Source organism: Camellia sinensis, chromosome 1, assembly GCF_055761805.1.
Source record: "Camellia sinensis isolate YWXY chromosome 1, ASM5576180v1, whole genome shotgun sequence".
NCBI classification, from domain to species: domain Eukaryota; kingdom Viridiplantae; phylum Streptophyta; class Magnoliopsida; order Ericales; family Theaceae; genus Camellia; species Camellia sinensis.
In genome coordinates, this window is record NC_138961.1 from 4,172,500 (window position 1) to 4,190,344 (window position 17,845).

A 17,845-nucleotide genomic window follows, 5' to 3' on the forward strand; every position below is an offset into this window, starting at 1 on the left:
CATGTCTGACTATTCTTTCTTTTATTTTCTCTTCTGTTTTACCAGTGTTATCGTTTTTAAGAAAATTGTTAGCATGTGCTCAGGAATTTTCAAAATTACAGTTTAGCCTACTATTTTCAAGATGTCTTCAATTTACCCCCCTCTAAAATTGCAATTTACAAGATAATTGCAATGTTGTAGAAAGAGAAAATTGAAGAGGGGTATTGAGAGAGGGGGACCGAAGACATTTGCGGGGCAGTGCATGTGTGCCAAGCAATGGAGGGAACCCACAGAGGTGGTGTTGTTGAGAAGCAAAATGGGTTAGATTTACATCATTATAGACCCAAAACACCTAATAAAGTACAAGACTTTACTTATCTATAGGAAAGCAAAACTTTCGAAGGAAGCAACTTGTTTGGTTCTTATTAGGCTATTAGTGTACATGTGTGGGTGTTTTTTCCTTTTTGAAAGGATAAATACAAAGAAATAAGAGTAGAATATTACATTATATTTTTATTGGATTCTGTTATCATTATTTGGGTATTTTTAACTGCCAAGTATATATATTTTGGAAAGAACAATAAAATGTTGATGTTGATAATAACCAAGTCTCGAGTGGGCAGGGAAAGGGGGCCAGGGAGTGGCAAAAGTGGGTGGGTTGATTTCTATCCTTTATTAATATTTTATTTATTTTTTATTTCTATTGATGCATAATAGCCCAAGTAACATTTTGGCATAACATTGAAAATATAATATTAAGCTCATGAAAAAGTTTATAAAATTAGGTTTTAATGTTGATATTTTTTTCTCAATAATATTCCTCCATTTCGCTTGAATGGTGTTGTTCCAGTGTAATAAATTGCCCAAAAACCTATTGATGTTGTAATTTTGCATCTATATTTGGTACAAGAGGCCAAATTACAAGGGCTGTGAATTAGAGTGAGGGCCAGGAAGAAATCTGGTGAGGTACGGAGAGCAGAGAGAGAGTGAGAGAAGTGAGAAAAATACAAAGAAGGCTATAAGTACAACTCTAAAAAATAAAAAAAATAAAATGATTGGTCACTTTGGAATTGCATATACAGGGGCATTTGGGAACATTTAAAAAAGTCAAAAGTTAATTTTTAATTCATTTTAGATCATATTACTTCTCATATAAAAAAAATCAACTTTTTAACTATCTTTTCAAAACACCCCCACAATCTAAAAGGACCAAATGACATTGAAAGTTAAGGCAAGTTGGTGGTACTGCAATGTGAGAATAAGTACAAAAGCCAATTGGAACTTCACGTCACCATTAGTTGGATTCCACTTGGTGGGTTGATTCAATCACTGCCCCCTTCTTGGTAGCAAGGGCGGAGGGTGGTGGGGCAAGTGAGGTTGGGGGGCTGCAATGGTGATTGGGTAGTAGGATTGTAGTGGTGGTGGCGGGAGCTGGTGAAGATGGTTGGAGGTGGGGAGCGAGGAACGGTAGCTGGTGGTAGGGTGTATACTGAGAGATTAGAGCCGTGAAATTTTGGCTGAAACGTTAATTTATTTAGGGGATATAAATGTAATAAAAAAAAGAGAGGAGATAGTGGCATGTAAATGGAATTATATATTTGAATCTTCTGCCTTACATTATTAATAATTAATAAAAATTATTTTGCCAAATGTTAATACTAACGTTTCATTTGATAAAATTGACAAAATTAAAAAGTTAGTTTAGTTTTTGATTTATTTTAAACTTTTTTTAATTTTGAGTTTTTTTATTTTTTATTTTTAAAGTCATGTCTGGACTAGACGATTTAAAAGGAAAAAAAAATTTGAATCAATTTTTAAAAAGTTCATTAAAGATGAAAAGAAATCAATTTTTATTAAAACAAGCTTACAAAAATTAGCTTATTTTTATTTTTTTCTAAGGTTTAAAAAATGATTATTTTTTTTAAAATTTTAAAATTATCAAATCAAGAGGAATCTAAGAAATTTGAATCAATTTTTAAAATTTTTAGTAAAAATAAAAATAATTATAAATAGAAGCCTCACATGTTCAAGTCATTAAGATTAGACCCTGGGTAATAGCCAGTCATCTTGTATAGGGCTGAGTAAGGAATCCGTGAAATCCGTAATTCGATCCAGTCCAGTCCAATCCGATAGGTTTGGATTGGTTTTTTGAATCCGCGGTTCGGTTCCGGATTGAAGAATTAAAAATCCGTAGTCCACGGATTGGTTCCGGATTGAACCCCACGGTTCCGGATTGGAACCGATCCGGACCGTATATAAATAGTCTATATTTTTATTATACATCCTCCCCCATAGTATCTTCTTTTATTCTATATAAAATCTAAACTCAAACCTAAAACCGTATAATATCTTATTTTATTACTTTTGTTTGTATTTTCTTATGGTTGTTTAAATTCAAGAACAATATGTCACTATTATAAAAAAACATGTTGCTATTATGGAACTGATATAGCGCTATGTTTATATTTTTATGAAATTAAAGTGTTATATATATATATATATATATATATTTTTGTTATTTAATTATGTGAATCCGTGGTCCTAAACCGATCCAATCCGTATTTAAATGGATTGGTTCGGATTGGTTCCATGATTTAAACGGATTGGATTGGTTCTAATTTTTCGGGAACCGTAGATAACGGATTGGTCCTGGTTTTATCCCAATCCGGTCCAATCCGGACCATGTTTAAATACGGATTGGATCGGTTTAGGACCACGGATTCACATAATTAAATAACAAAAATATATATATAACACTTGAATTTCATAAAAATATAAACATAGCGCTATATTAGTTCCATAATAGCAACATGTTTTTCTATAATAACGACATACTGTTCTAGAATTTAAACAACCATAAGAAAACTGGTTTCACCATAAGTATTTAGACCATTGCAAATTAAAACTTAAAACTAACAAACAAAAGTAATAAAAGAAGATATTATACAATTTTAGGTTTGAGTTTAGATTTTACATAGAATAAGAAAAGATACTATGGGGGAGGATGTATAATAAAAATATAGACTATTTGTATACGGTCCGGATCGGTTCCAATCCGGAACCGTGGGATTCAATCCGGAACCAATCCGTGAACTACGGATTTTTAATTATTCAATCCGGAACCGAACCACGGATTCAAAAAACCAATCCAAACCTATCGGATTGGACTGGACTGGATCGGATTACGGATTTCACGGATTCCTTGCTCAGCCCTACCTAATCTTGTAGTCCAACTTGGATTTCGTTTGGTAATTCAATATTTTAATTTAAAATTTTAAAAATTATTTAAAAAATTAATAACATATATTAAAAAGTTAAAAAAAAAAATTTCTTTATTTTTGCACATTATTTTGTAAAAAATTAAAAAATTATTTTAAATATATTAATTTTTTACTTTATATTTTAATTAAAAAATTATTAAAATAAGCTATTACCAAACCAGAACCTTCAATTCAAATTGATGAAGCGAGTTTGAATTAATTACTATAAGTTCATTAGCCGCCATCAATCTCATTACTACCATGTGCAATAACAGTACAAATTTGAGGAAATATTCCTATAAATGATGCAAATTGATGGTAATGGATTCCACATGTAAAACTTTGAGGCCCCGGGCCCGGATCTATACTATATATACATACATATATATAAGTAAATGTAGTGATCTCTTAAAAAATTCAAAACTCTCAATCCTAACATCTTATGAACCTCTTTCCTACGTGGTACATCCATTCTTCTCTCATTCTATTTTCCTTTTTTTTCTTATCTTTTTTTATATTTTTTATTTCACTTTTTAATTACTTATGGCATGGATATAAAAGATTTTCAAAATATTTAAAAATAGAAGATGAGTTTGACTCTAATTCAAATTTCTTCATCAAAACTCTCAATCCTAACATCATGTAGTGATCTCTTAAAAAATTCAAAACTCTCAATCCTAACATCTTATGAACATCTTTCTTACGTGGCACATCCATTCTTCTCTCATTCTAATTTCCTCTTTTTTCTTATCTTTTTTTATATTTTTTATTTCACTTTTTAATTACTTATGGCATGGATATAAAAGATTTTCAAAATATTTAAAAATAGAAGATAAGTTTGACTCTAATTCAAATTTCTTCATCAAAACTCTCAATCCTAACATCTCATGAACCTCTTTCCTACGTGGCACATCCATTCTTCTCTCATTCTATTTTCCTATTTTTTCTTATCTTTTTTTTATATTTTTTATTTCACTTTTTAATTACTCATGGCATGGATATAAAAGATTTTCAAAATATTTAAAGATAAAAGATTTTCAAAATATTTAAAAATAAAAGATGAGTTTGACTCTAATTCAAATTTCTTCATCAATTTATGTCTTACCCAAGGATATTTGAAATAAATAAATAAATAAATTTATAAATCTCAAAACCTAACTTCTATGACAATATGAAATTAGGCAAAAAGATTGGAGAACAAAAATAACGTTCTAAAGAAATTAAACGGGTGATTTAACCAATTATGTAAGATTTTTAGCATCTTATGTGAAAAGAAGCACATGTTTTAAATCTCATATTGTGTTTCTTGCTCTCTTTTACTTTTACAATTTATCTAAGTTTCTCTTTCTATATTCGTATAATTTATCTTCAAATTTGCATTTGATTTTTTTTTTAATCTTTATCTTATATTTACAGGATCGATTCTTGCTTTTGATTTTCAATTAAGTTTATTCTATTTTTATCTGATTTTCACTTTCTATATTCTTATAATTTTTTATTCTTTCTTATTTCAATTAAGTAGCTTTAGAAGACAAAATTTGATTAAATTATAGGTAGTAGACACAAAATAGAGCTAAAATTTGTATAATAAGATAACATAATTGCTTATTTTTTAACTACACAAAATTTAAATTTTAAAAATTTATAAGTGGCACTTAAATCTTATCTGATTTTTAACATACTACCTTGATTTTATTTTAGTTTTTTTTTTTACAAATTTTAAAAAATTATAAGTGGCATTTCACTCTTATCTAATTTTTTAATTATTACCCTCTCCATTTCTTCTGTTATTAGAGTTATATTAGATTTTATTTTTCTTTTCAAGTTTGTCTTATCTTATTTTTTAATTTTAAATTTCAACTTTTTTTTTTGTCAATTACTGAATTTCTCTCTACCTCATTTTTCTAGGATTTGTCTAATTTTCTTATATATATCTATATATATATATTTTTTTTAGTTTATCTTCAAATTTAAACTTAATTTGTTTTTATCTATATCTTATATTTACAGAATCCACTCTTACTCTTAATTTTCAATTGAACATTTTTTTCTTCTAAAATTTATTTAATTAAATATAGTAAGATCACTAAATATATTATTTCAATACCCATCTAAATTAATATCATAGTATTTAATTGTTAATTTTTAGCATGTTCAACATTATTTACCATTTTTTGTTACTTGCCCGTGCATAGCACGGGTTACCGCTAGTGGATAAAGATGGGATTGTGCTGACTCATCCGCAGGACATTCAACGGGCTTTTGTGGAGCATTTCCAGCAACTCTTTTCACCTATACCGGACTCCAACAACTTGCACATGGACTCTATGGACTCAGGTTCTTTTCCTTCCCACTTCAATTTAATTAGTGTCATGAATAGTCATTTATCTCTCGACAACTCCACTTTTCTGGACCAACCTTTTTCCTTGGAGGAAATTAGATCTGCTGTATTTCAAATGGGGAAATTTAAGGCCCCGGGGCCGGATGGATATATAGCGGGATTCTATCAAACATATTGGGCGACTGTGGGTCAATCGGTTTCTGAAGCAGTGTTGGGGTTTCTTAATTCAGGCAACCTATATATTCCAATCAACCAAACCTTCATTTGCCTTATTCCTAAGACGAAGAGTCCTCTTATGGTGAATGATTATCGGCCCATTAGTTTGTGCAATGTGATGTATAAAATCGGTGCTAAAGTTCTTGCTAATCGCCTTAGCTCGGTGCTTCCGGACTTAATTTCAGACAATCAATGTGCTTTTTTGAAGGGTCGCCTTATTTCGGATAATGTCTTGCTGGCCCATGAAGTTCTTGACTATATCAAAAAATATAAGCGGGGGCGTTTATCTTGTTTTGGGTTAAAGTTGGATATGAATAAAGCTTATGACCGCGTTAGTTGGGATTTTCTTCAGGCTGTCATGGCTAAATTGGGATTCTCACCTAAATTGATACAATTAATTTCTCAATGCGTCTCTACTGTCCAATTTGCCGTTCTCATTAATGAAGTTCCTTCATCGTTTTTCCAACCAAAGGCGGGGTTACGTCAAGGAGACCCCCTTTCACCATATTTATTCTTACTAGTTATGCAAGTTTTGTCGGAAGGCTTTGCTCATTTGGCGTCTCTTAATGTTTGTCGAGGAATTGCCATTAGCCGGAAATCCCCCCCCATTTCTCACTTGCTCTTTGCTGATGATTGTTTTATTTTTCAACACTATAACCCAGCGGATATTTGGTGCCTTCACTGGTTTGTCAATGCCTTTTTCTGCTTTTCTGGACTTCGCATCAATTTTCATAAATCGGAACTTTACGTAAGTCCAAATTTTTTACCTTCAGCCCAGGACTGGCTCGTCTCTCTTTTTGGTGTTAAAGTTGTACCAAAACCAGGGATCTATTTGGGCGCTTACTTGGGGTTCTCGGGGCGTTCTAAGTCCGAGATCTTTAATTCTCTTTTGAGCAGAGTCCAATCCAAGCTCCAAGGCTGGAAATGTGAATTCTTGAATTTTGCAGGTAGGGGAATTTTGGTAAAACATGTGCTTCACTCCATTCCTGTGTATCTCATGTCTGTTTTTCGCATGCCCGACTGTTTCCAACATAAGATTACAGCAATAATCCGCCAGTTTCTTTGGGCTTCACCCAAGGGTCCGGGTTTACCTTGGAAAAAATGGACATCTTTATGCCTTCCAAAAATTTGGGGTGGTCTCGGATTTCGAAACCTTACTTGCTTCAATCAAGCTTTACTAGCAAAGCAAGCATGGCGGCTCTTGTCATCACCCAATTTATTGTTTTCAAAGGTTCTACTCGGCAAATATTGTCAACGAAGTTCTTTCTTTGCGGCTCAGCCTTCTTCATCATCATCCTGGGGCTGGCGGAGTATATTATGGGGACGTACATTGTTATTGTCGGGGCTGCAATGGGTCGTGGGTAATGGTCGGAGTATCAACCCGTTTGAAGATCAATGGATTCCGATTGTCTCCAATCCTTGTAGAGGAAGAGGGTTGACTGATATTTGTCCTGCAATGCGGGTAGAACATTTCATTGATCCCTCATCTTTTTCGTGGAGACTGGATTTGTTAAATGTGTTTTTTCCTACCCATGTTATCCCTCACATCTTATCAATTCACATCCCACATGAGGCGCTTGAGGATAAACTTGTTTGGAGCCCTTTGAAACATGGCCAATATTCGGTTAAATCAGGCTACAAGCAGGCCTTAATGCGACAGTTCCCGGACTCTTGTAGGCCTGATCCGGATTGGTCCCTCTGGAAAAAATTATGGCAGTTAAAGATCCCTCCCAAATGGACCTTGTTTTTGTGGAAATGTCTACACAATATACTCCCGGTTAAGCACGAACTCAAGAAACGAGGGCTCAATGTTGATCCTCTCTGCTCCCATTACGCCGAATATGAGGAAACTATTGAACATCTATTTTTTGACTGTCCCTTTTCTCGCCGGGTTTGGCGTGGGTCTGTATTAGGCTTAGATTTTGGGGTGGGAATCCCATTATCCTTCTCCTCCTGGTTCAAGAATTGGGTGGAACAAATTACAAATGTTAAGATTTTAGTTCATTCCATTGCCTTATTATGGGCCATATGGTTGCAACGCAATTCGGTTGAATTTCGATCTGAAGTTGTGTCCATTGCGCATACATTAGCCACAGCTCGGGAATTGTTATTCACCCTTCTGTCACCATACTCTTATGCTCCTCATACTATGTCATCTGCTACTTCTGCTGCTCTAAGGCCTACTGATACACAAATTGTTCTGCACAATGCTGCCTTTTCTATTGCAGATTTTCCGCAACAACGGATTGTTGTCGATGGGTCTTGGATCTCGGCTATGGACAGAACTGGGTTGGCTTGGGTTTGGCTGGATGCTGATAACCACATTGTCAAGCATGAAGCCATTTTGGGGCCCCCTATGCTCTCTCCTCAACAAACAGAGGCTGCTTCGGTTCTCCATGCAATGCGTTGGGCATCCCAGCAAGGTATCCAGTGCCTCCTCTTGCAAACCGATTGCCTGATTTTGGTGCAACTCTTGCATACCTTCAAGCAACATAGTGATTGGCAGCTTCACTCCCTTTTGAATGATATTTTGTTATGCTCTAAAAATTTTGTATATGTTGTCCTAGAAAAAGTAGATAGAGCCGAGGTACACTCTGCTTACTCTCTTGCAACTTCTGTAAGAAAGGCTTCTGATAATTAATGCAATTTCTATGCTGCTTTAGTCCTCAAAAAAAAAAAAATCGCTATTTAATTTTTAATTTATTTTAAATCAAATTATTTTTTTTTAATTTTTTTTATATATATATTTTTTAAAATCAAAAAAATTAAAATGTCAACTTGTAACTAATTTTTTAAAACAACCCAAAATAAAAGAATTTCAAACTGGTATGCTTAAAATTTATCTTCAACTTTAGAGATTTTGGGAAAAATGAATGCTTAGGCGTAGGTTAGTTGTGGCCATAGAACTTTCAATTCGCCATCCGTCTGTTAGATTGGTGGATTAAAAAAAATCAATCCGCATCCGTTCGCCAATCCGACGGATGTGAATTGAGTGGATTGGCGGATGAATGAGAATGAGTTTGACGGTTTAAAATGTTATAAATTTTTAATATAATTTAACTTGTGCACTTCCTAAAATATATATATGTATATATATATTACAATTAATGACTTAAAAAAATATTACAATCATTGCATGTCCTATCAAAATAAAGAAAGTTTAAAACTTTAGAATATTACAATCACTGCATGTCTCATCTACATAAAGTATTACAATATGTGGTTTTTAAAATATAAAAACAATTCAAACCATCAAAACATTGAATAGAGCAATAGTAGAGATTGTATGCCTCTGCATTGTTACATCGATATCTATTTTTGAAAACAAAAACCAACCAGTATATATCATATTTTTTATTTTTATTTTTAAAGCTAGATTTAAAAACCAAAAAATATAGATAAATAATACATTTATTTTTTTCAATTCCAAAAATATATTTAAGTTGAAAACTCTTTTTCAACATAATATTTAAAATTCTTTTCAATTGAAAATACAAACAGAATATCTAAACAAATTAAAAATACAAAATCTTACAAATTACTAAGGGTGCTTGAGGTTTGGCGGTTCGGTTGGGGTCAAAAGAACCTCAAATCCGCCATCCGTCCAAAACTAGACAGATTGAAAAAAATCAATCCACAAACGTCCGTTCGTCATCACACATCCGTCTAAAATATGACGGATCAGTTCAATTCGATCAATTTAAATAGGTTGATATATCCGCTCTTCACCCATAATGAGTATGGTTCATTTTGGACTATACACCTATTGCAATGGCTTCCTCCTTTTTTGAGGAAGTTGGTGCCATTAACTTGTGATTACAATTTCTTAACTTTAATGGCGGCGTTAATCATGCAATTCAATGGACAAAATGTCTTTTTTAGGTCAATGTAGTTTTTTTTTTTTTTGTTTTTTGGTTTTTTGGGATAATACATGTTAGTCTATATTTTAAAAAGTATTTATAAATTAATGATAAATTTTACAAGTATTAAAATGTGAAGAGAAATTTTTTTCATTAATTAGCAATTAAATCATTGAGAAATAATTTTTTTTTAATCCATAACTAGTTACCTTGTGATTGAATACTTTCTTGAACATTAATTTTATTTTAAATCTGAGCTAAGCATACTCTTTTAATGAGCCCAATCTTCAAAATATGATTGGTGCCCATCAAATAGTTAACCTTCGTTTGGCATATGAGTTGATTTTTTAATTATTTTAACTTAGAGTTAAAAAATCTCGTTTTTGTATTTTTAAAATCTCAAATCAAAATGTAAATAATATTCACAATATTTATAATTTATATTAATTTATCTAATATTTTGACATTTTCTTTAAATTAGTAATATTTTGGGGAAACGGGGGTCGGGTCGGGTCCGTCAAAATGTCTTCAGTCCTTTGCAGAGAAGAAGAAGATCCAGACGGTGTGTAAATGTGATTTTCCAATTTCACATCTCTCTCTCTCTCTCTCGCTCAATCGGAGACGAAGAACAATCTGAATGAATCGGAGCTTATCTTCTCAAAAAGCGCACTCGATTGATTCGATTTTCTCGTCTCAGGTCCTCCTCTCTCTCCCTTATATTCCTCATCATTCTAGCTTCAATTCATATATGTACATATACATTCATACATATAAGGGAAGGAATTCAATGTATGACAAAGAAGTAGATTTAGAAAATACCTATATTTTGTAAATATATATATGTAAGTATGTATGAACAAATGCGTATTAATTTTGTTTGATTGTTTTATTTTATTGTGTTTGTGAATTTTCAGGTTTGAGCTCTGGGTTAGGGTTTGTAGTCTGGAGTAGAATTCAGATCGGGTTTTTAGATTGTGACACATTTTCTAGAGTAAAGTTGGGATTGGAATTTCTGATTACGGTTTGGATTGGATTTGTTGAACTAATTGAGAGTCATTGAAAGGGTTTCTATTAATAATTGTGAATCTAAAAATGACTGTAATTATACAGGGCTAAAAACCATTTTGGTTTCTGGGTTTTTCTAGGGGGTGAAGTGAAACCCTAGAAATAGTTTGAATTGTTGTGGAAGATGAGAATTCAGCACTGTTACTTGAATTTAGAAGAATAATGGGAGAAATTATAGCTTTGTTTAAATAATAGAACAGTAAAGAATCAATGGAAGATTGTTCAAAGTATGCCCATAGTCCTGTTCACATGGCAGTTGCACGCCGTGACTATGCTACCCTCAAGAAAATTATCTCAACCGTACCTCAGCTGGCAAAGGCCGGAGAAGTTAACACTGAAGATGAATCTCTTGCGGCCGAGCTTGAAGCTGATGCTGTATCGGCAGTTATTGATCGCCGAGATGTTCCGGGCCGTGACACTCCTCTGCATCTTGCGGTGCACCTAAGGGATCCGATCTCCGCTGAGATTTTAATGGCAGCAGGTGCTGATTGGAGTCTCCAGAATGAGAATGGCTGGAGCGCTCTCCAAGAAGCAGTTTGTAGCAGAGAAGAAAATATTGCTATGATCATTGCTCGGTACTACCAGCCTCTTGCCTGGGCCAAATGGTGCCGTAGACTACCTCGCATAGTCGCTTCAGCAACTCGAATTCTTGATTTCTACATGGAGATAACTTTCCATTTTGAGAGCTCAGTTATTCCGTTCATTGGTCGAATTGCACCGTCGGACACTTATCGAATTTGGAAGCGTGGTTCCAATTTCCGTGTTGATATGACCCTTGCTGGCTTTGATGGGTTCCGAATTCAACGGTCTGATCAGACTTTCCTCTTCCTTGGAGAGGGATATTCTTCTGAGGATGGGAATATATCTTTGCCTCCTGGATCTTTGATTGTGCTTGCTCATAAAGAAAAAGAAATCACAAATGCATTGGAGGGAGCAGGTGCTCAACCGACAGAAGCTGAAGTTGCCCATGAAGTGGCCTTGATGTCTCAAACAAACATGTATAGGCCAGGTATTGATGTTACTCAGGCTGAGCTGGTTCCCCATCTAAATTGGAGGCGGCAAGAGAGAACTGAGGTGGTTGGAAATTGGAAGGCAAAGATCTATGATATGCTTCATGTGATGGTGAGTGTTAAATCGAGGCGGGTCCCTGGTGCTATGACTGATGAGGAGCTTTTTTCTGTAGATGATGATGAAAGGACAGGAAATGGAGGTGAGCATGATGATGATGTATTGACAGCTGAAGAAAGGATGCAGTTAGATTCTGCACTTCGCATGGGAAACTCAGATGTTCTTTGTGAGGATGAGGACCGTGGGGTTCAGGATGGCCATGCAAATGGTGATAGCTGTTCCTATGAAAATGCTGAATCAAAAGAGAAGAAGAGTTGGTTTGGTTGGAATAAGAAAGGTTCGAAACATGGAGGTGGTGATGATTCAAAAATTCTGAAGAAGTTCTCAAAGTTGGCCCCAGAAGGTAGCAACCAGCGACCTAATGATGGTCAAAGATCATCCTCTGAGTTTCCTAGGGAGGATATGGTCGATACTAAAAAGAGTAAAGATAAATGCAGCAAGAAGAAAAAGCTGAAGGGGGCCACAAGTGAGCCTAAGAGTGAGAGTGAGTATAAAAAGGGTTTAAGGCCTGTTCTGTGGTTGACCCCGGATTTCCCTCTGAAGACGGAAGAGCTCTTGCCTTTACTTGACATCTTAGCCAACAAAGTGAAAGCTGTTAGGAGACTGAGGGAGCTTTTAACTACTAAACTGCCTCAAGGCACATTTCCTGTTAAGGTAAATAGTGAACTCTTTTTGTTTGCATGTTTGATTCTGGTAGTACATACTTCCTATCATTGCTTCTTTCTCCAGCACAATTGTATTTTCTTCTTTTACTAGCAAATATCATTATGGTGCTTCCCACTACTAAGATGATATCCTATATTCACCTGTTTGAAATTGCCTTATTTCTCACTGATAGACGCAAGGAGTGGGACCCACTGAATATGATCAAGTGCATCCCACTACCTTCTGCCTATAGGTGAAAACATTTGGTGAGTATATCTGCTGGATATACCATTACTCTATGCTTGTTGAATCATGTTACGAACTTGATAAATCCAAACTTGTTGGGATGCTTCCAATTGTGATATCAAATAGCATGCTCTCTGTGAAAAATTAAAATAGTGATATGCTTCTACTTAATTTGGATATGATTCATATTTTCCTTATGAGAGTATGATTAGGGCTCATGCATATAAACATAATTGTGCCTCAGTTCGTTATTGGAAATGTCTTAGGCCTTTGCCTTCTAGCTCTCATCTATTGATGCTAGATTTCCTTGATTATTAAAGAGATTAATTTTTTTTAGGATTCTTTTTTTTAGACTTCAATACTGACTAATAAATTGCTTATGGACTTTACACATCTATTAATTCTTGTTCCTCTATGTTTTATATGAACAATTGCCATTGTATTTATGCAAAAAAAATTGCCATTCTATTTTGAGATCTTTAGATACTTCATCTAGTTTTTCAAACACTATCTTTATTCTATTCATGCAATTGACGATGATTGAAACCTTACACCTCCCAACTAATCAGCAGCTGGCCTTGAATAATACTTTCTTTCCTCAGTCCTTGAAAGTTTAAGAAAGATGCTACATTTTTTAAATCTTTAATCTCTCTCTGAGAGAGGACAGTGTCTCTTAACATGTGCATCTTTCTTAAGGGCTGATTTTAGGATATTACATTAAATTATAGTTGAAAGGAATTTATTAAAGAAAAAGGAAGAAGAAAAAAGAAAAAAGTGCTTCTCAAGCATGATCACTCCAAAAATAAGGGAAAGGGGGGGGGGGGGGGGGGGGTTGGGGTGGAAAGAAAGAGATTAGATCAAAGTAAAAAGTTGTCTTTGTAGCTAACAAGAATCTTCACAACCAGCCCTTCCTCCTAAGAAGTTGTCTTTCCCTCAACAGCATGAAATCTTGTATTTACCTTATTGACCATTTGCCTTTGTTACTCTTCCTTGTCAATCAATAACTAACTGCAATTATAAATTGGTTGATCAATTTTGGTGTGACATGCTAGGATTATTCTTCTTTTTTTTTTGTCCTCTGCTTTCTTAGGTCATGTTGGATCCTGAATAAGATGATGATTGTGGTGTGTCACTGTAATGATCTAAGGAGGCTTGCAAAATTGCTGATATATGTGATACGCCTTATAAATCTTTGGCTGAGAAATCTTGATATAGGAGTTTACAATGTTTAGACACTTTAGTGACCTAAAGGGTTTGTATTGAGTACAGAGTGTGAACCCTCAAAGGACATTCTGGATATGATCGACATATTCACTTTTCTTGGATGCAGATCTCCCTGTGGGTGTGATAAACATGCAAATCATATTTATTGGGGGGGAAATCTGGCAATTTGGCCTAGCTTTTGAATTGGGCATGCCACTCTAATGAGCAGTTTGCCATGGCATTTAAACTTTTTTATGCTGATACACTTTAGCCAGACCATTACTGTGATTCTTAGAGACTGGGATTTTAGATGGGAAATTTTGGTATTATTTACTTTGACTCATCTTCTTTCCAGACTGATGGAATTTGTTATAGGCTGTAGAAAATCTCTTGTTGTGGTGTTGAACATGATTTTCTTCAGTGGACAATTTTTTTTTGATAAGTCATCAGAGTACACAAATTTTACAGCTCATATTAGTTTCATCGGGGGAAAAAGGCCGGGTCAGTTTGGTTTTGGTTCATATTTGTACTTTTGACTGATTGCCTGTTCTGTAATGTACTTGTTAGATCATGATGACAATTTAAATGACTCTTCAGTGCAAACTACATCGAAGTAAGTTCATACAGATGGATCCAACTAGTGATAGTCTAATATTTTGAGCAGAACATGGTAGAAGTTTTAGCAGTGGTTCTCCCATGTGCTTGGATTCTTTTGATGGTATTTCACGCCTCAAAATGGGAGTGGTGTTGTCTACTTTCTTGAATGCTCTTTTTCAAGAAGGCTAAATTGGCTATTGGAACTACCTTCCAAGTTTTTGAATTGCGTTTGGTTATGGAAGTGACTGAGGCACCATCATTTACTCACAGAAAACACACCTGTGGCTCAAGTCACTGCTGTTTTTTCTAGTTAATTGTATTTTCTAAATTTGTGTGAGCAAATTGCTATAAAAATAAATAAATGAATAAAAAACAAAAAAAACACTTGGAAGTGTAATGGTGGATGCAGTTTTTGGAGAGAATATGCGTGCCTTTTTTGAAACTCGTGATGGTTACTGGGAAATTGAAGAAAAATTGGTAGAATCCAGCACCCCTTAATATGGTTGGAGGAATCATAGAAGTTGAAGTTGGGTGCCACTTGCAGGAAACTTCTATGGTAGATAAACAGAAAAAGAAAGAGAAATAAGGGGGAAACAAACAGAAAAACTCCTTGTGTAATAAATTGATAGTTTGTCTGTGTTTTTTTCAGTAAAGAAGAAAATAAGTGAAGATTATTTGGGTTTTTTTTAAGTCCAAGGCAACTGCGGTGTTAAAGGGGAGGAGGTAGTGAAAGTTTACTGCAACATATAATGGTAGAAAAAAGGACAACATATCCTTAGTTTGCTGTATTTCTGATCACTAGTTATATAAACACATTGAGGGTATCATAATTAAGAAGAATGAGTGTGTGGAAGGGTAAAGCCTGTAAATAATGTCATAAGCTGAATGTATAGTTGTTAATTTGATATTCGAATTGTGTTTTGAAATTCTAATGCTATGAATCTCAACTGTCCCAGCAACTTTGAGGTAGCCTACATGAATCTCATTTTTCCAATTTGCTCTATTAATGGCTAAACCATCATTTAAGCCTTAAGTGACCATGTCTTCTTTCAATACCTTAACCCATGTTGAATTTGGACATTGTTGCTCTTTTACATTGGTGGGAAGGTTGCCAATTATTTTTTCCTAAATCTAAGAAATAGTCTAGCAGCTTCATGAATTTATTAACAATTCAAAACATTTAGAGTTTTGATGATATTTAATTTCGTGGAGTTACGCCAGAGATTAAACAATAACTTGCTATTTTTAAAATTGGTAGTAATTTACTAAATTGGCCTATTCACTCCGCTTTCTGGGCACAATTCCATAGATGCATTTAGCTATTGCATTGATATTTCCTGATTCTATATCAGTAGAATATTTATTGGGAGAAATGTTCTATAAACTCACCGTATATCATGGATTCTATAATTTGTTGTGTCATTTGCAAAAAGAACTGTTGCATCTGATGATTAGTTCTTCACATTACTGTATTTCACTATTGGCTCTTTCCTACTAAAATAATCACGGGTTTTCTCAACTGCAGATTGCTGTCCCTATTGTTCCAACCATTAGAGTCCTCATCACTTTTACAAAGTTCGAGGAGCTTCAGCAGATGGAAGAGTTCTCAACCCCTCCTTCCAGCCCTATGCATTTTGAAGATGCCAAATCTAAGGAATCGGAAGGGTCAACATCATGGATGTCGTGGATGAGAGGGAGCCGTGGCGGGCAATCAAGTGACAGTGAAGGCCGCAGCTTCAGGGATGAAATTGACTCTTTCCAAATACCATCTGACTATGCGTGGGTTGATGCCAATGAGAAGAAGCGTCGTATGAAAGCGAAGAAAGCAAAGAACAGGAAACATAGGAAACAAACAGCAGCTAAAAGCGGGGACAGTGGACGCCAGGCAAGCAAGGATTTGGAAGAGTAGATGAGGTAAAAACCATTCCTTAAAACACCGACCTCAATTCTTCCCTTATATGCGGTACCAATGTACCATGACTCTTGGGATAGTTATTTTGTTTCATTGTTGTATTTTTATGCGATGTGAAATTGTTGAGGAACAAGATATTCTTCGTTCTTTAATATTTTTTTGTTTTCTTTGTTCTAGTTCTTTTGAAACCTCTCCATGTATCTACTATATATCTGTGATTATCTAGTTTACATTTGTGATTGGATTCTTTTGAAGGCTGGGACTAGACAAGCACCCTAAATTCTTAATCATGCAGCTATTAGAAAGCGCTTCTTCATGTTGAACAACGATTTTACAAACTTTGGTAGCGCTCTGAAGTAATCAGAAATGGAGCAAATTAAATTTATGTGAAGCAATTTTCTGAACAGAGCCCTTGAGTTGCAGCTTAGTATTATTATTTATCTTAAACGTGTGATTGAAGTTTTTGAGCCATCTAGATCGGACGGACAGGGTTGTTTGTTTAGGTTTTGATTAAAATGTTGCCAGGATTTGAAGGACCTAGCAAGGTGCTTTGATACTGCATAGCAAGAAGTCTTATGTGATCATATGATAAACCTTTGTGGTTGGAAAATGTTTCAGCTGTCGATATACCTTCGTTTGTTTTTTGGTTTTTTTTGGATACTTAACTGTCAATATCCTTGAGGGTCCAACTAGTTGTTATAGGTATGGTATCTCTAATTAAAAGAAATTTTAAGTATGATTATATTGGACGATAAGTTGAGTCAATTTCAGGGGTAAGTTTAATTATAGCGATAAGCAAACAAGTTAGAATGGTCAAATTTAATGATAAATAAGGGTCATATTGTGAGATAAAAATTACAAAATTCATCTTATTTTTTGTATATGATTTTCACTCATTAGTGATCAATGATTCTATTTTTCTCTTATTCGGATCTATTGAGAATGATTTTTAGTATCGTACAAAAAAATCATTATTTTGTCTCTTTCTTTTATTTTATTTCGTGCTTCTTTATTTGCTTCTTCCTTTCTTTTGTGGTCAATAATTATATTTCTCTTATCCAGATCCATTGAGAATATTTTATAGTATGGTACCAAAAAATCATTTCGTATATTTGGTTTCAATTTTTTGGAAATTGAGTTTTTTATTTTTCGTATTTTTTTGTTTTTAATAAATATTTTTAAAATTCTAAGCAATTTTTTAATTTTATTTTTAAGCTGTACCTTTCTTAAATGTATTCAAATAGTAAAATATTTGTGAAAAAATATTTTAAAAAATTAAAAAATGCAAAAAAAAAAAAAACTGAATTTTTTATATTTTTTGTATTTTTGGTATTTAGTGAATTTTTTAAAGATTTTTTTTCATAAATATTATATTTTTTAAGTGTATTTATGT

At 34.0% G+C, this 17,845-nt stretch overlaps 1 protein-coding gene across 1 annotated transcript; it reads left to right on the plus strand.

Moving 5' to 3' along the window:
- The first annotated feature begins 10,113 nt into the window (after positions 1-10,113).
- Positions 10,114-16,706, plus strand: LOC114312714 (uncharacterized). Its single transcript, XM_028258999.2, has 3 exons — positions 10,114-10,353; positions 10,571-12,503; positions 16,066-16,706. Exons 2-3 carry the CDS (start codon positions 10,932-10,934, stop codon positions 16,447-16,449), a joined length of 1,956 nt encoding a protein of 651 aa, XP_028114800.2. The 5' UTR covers positions 10,114-10,353; positions 10,571-10,931; the 3' UTR covers positions 16,450-16,706.
- Positions 16,707-17,845: the final 1,139 nt, after the last annotated feature.

What these genes read in the sequence shown, in the direction of transcription:
- LOC114312714 (XM_028258999.2), top strand. Translation starts at nt 10,932, where the DNA reads ATGGAAGATTGTTCAAAGTATGCCCATAGTCCTGTTCACATGGCAGTT. An exon ending in AAGGCACATTTCCTGTTAAG is followed by an intron (nt 12,504 to 16,065) that starts GTAAATAGTGAA and finishes TCTCAACTGCAG; the next exon opens with ATTGCTGTCCCTATTGTTCC.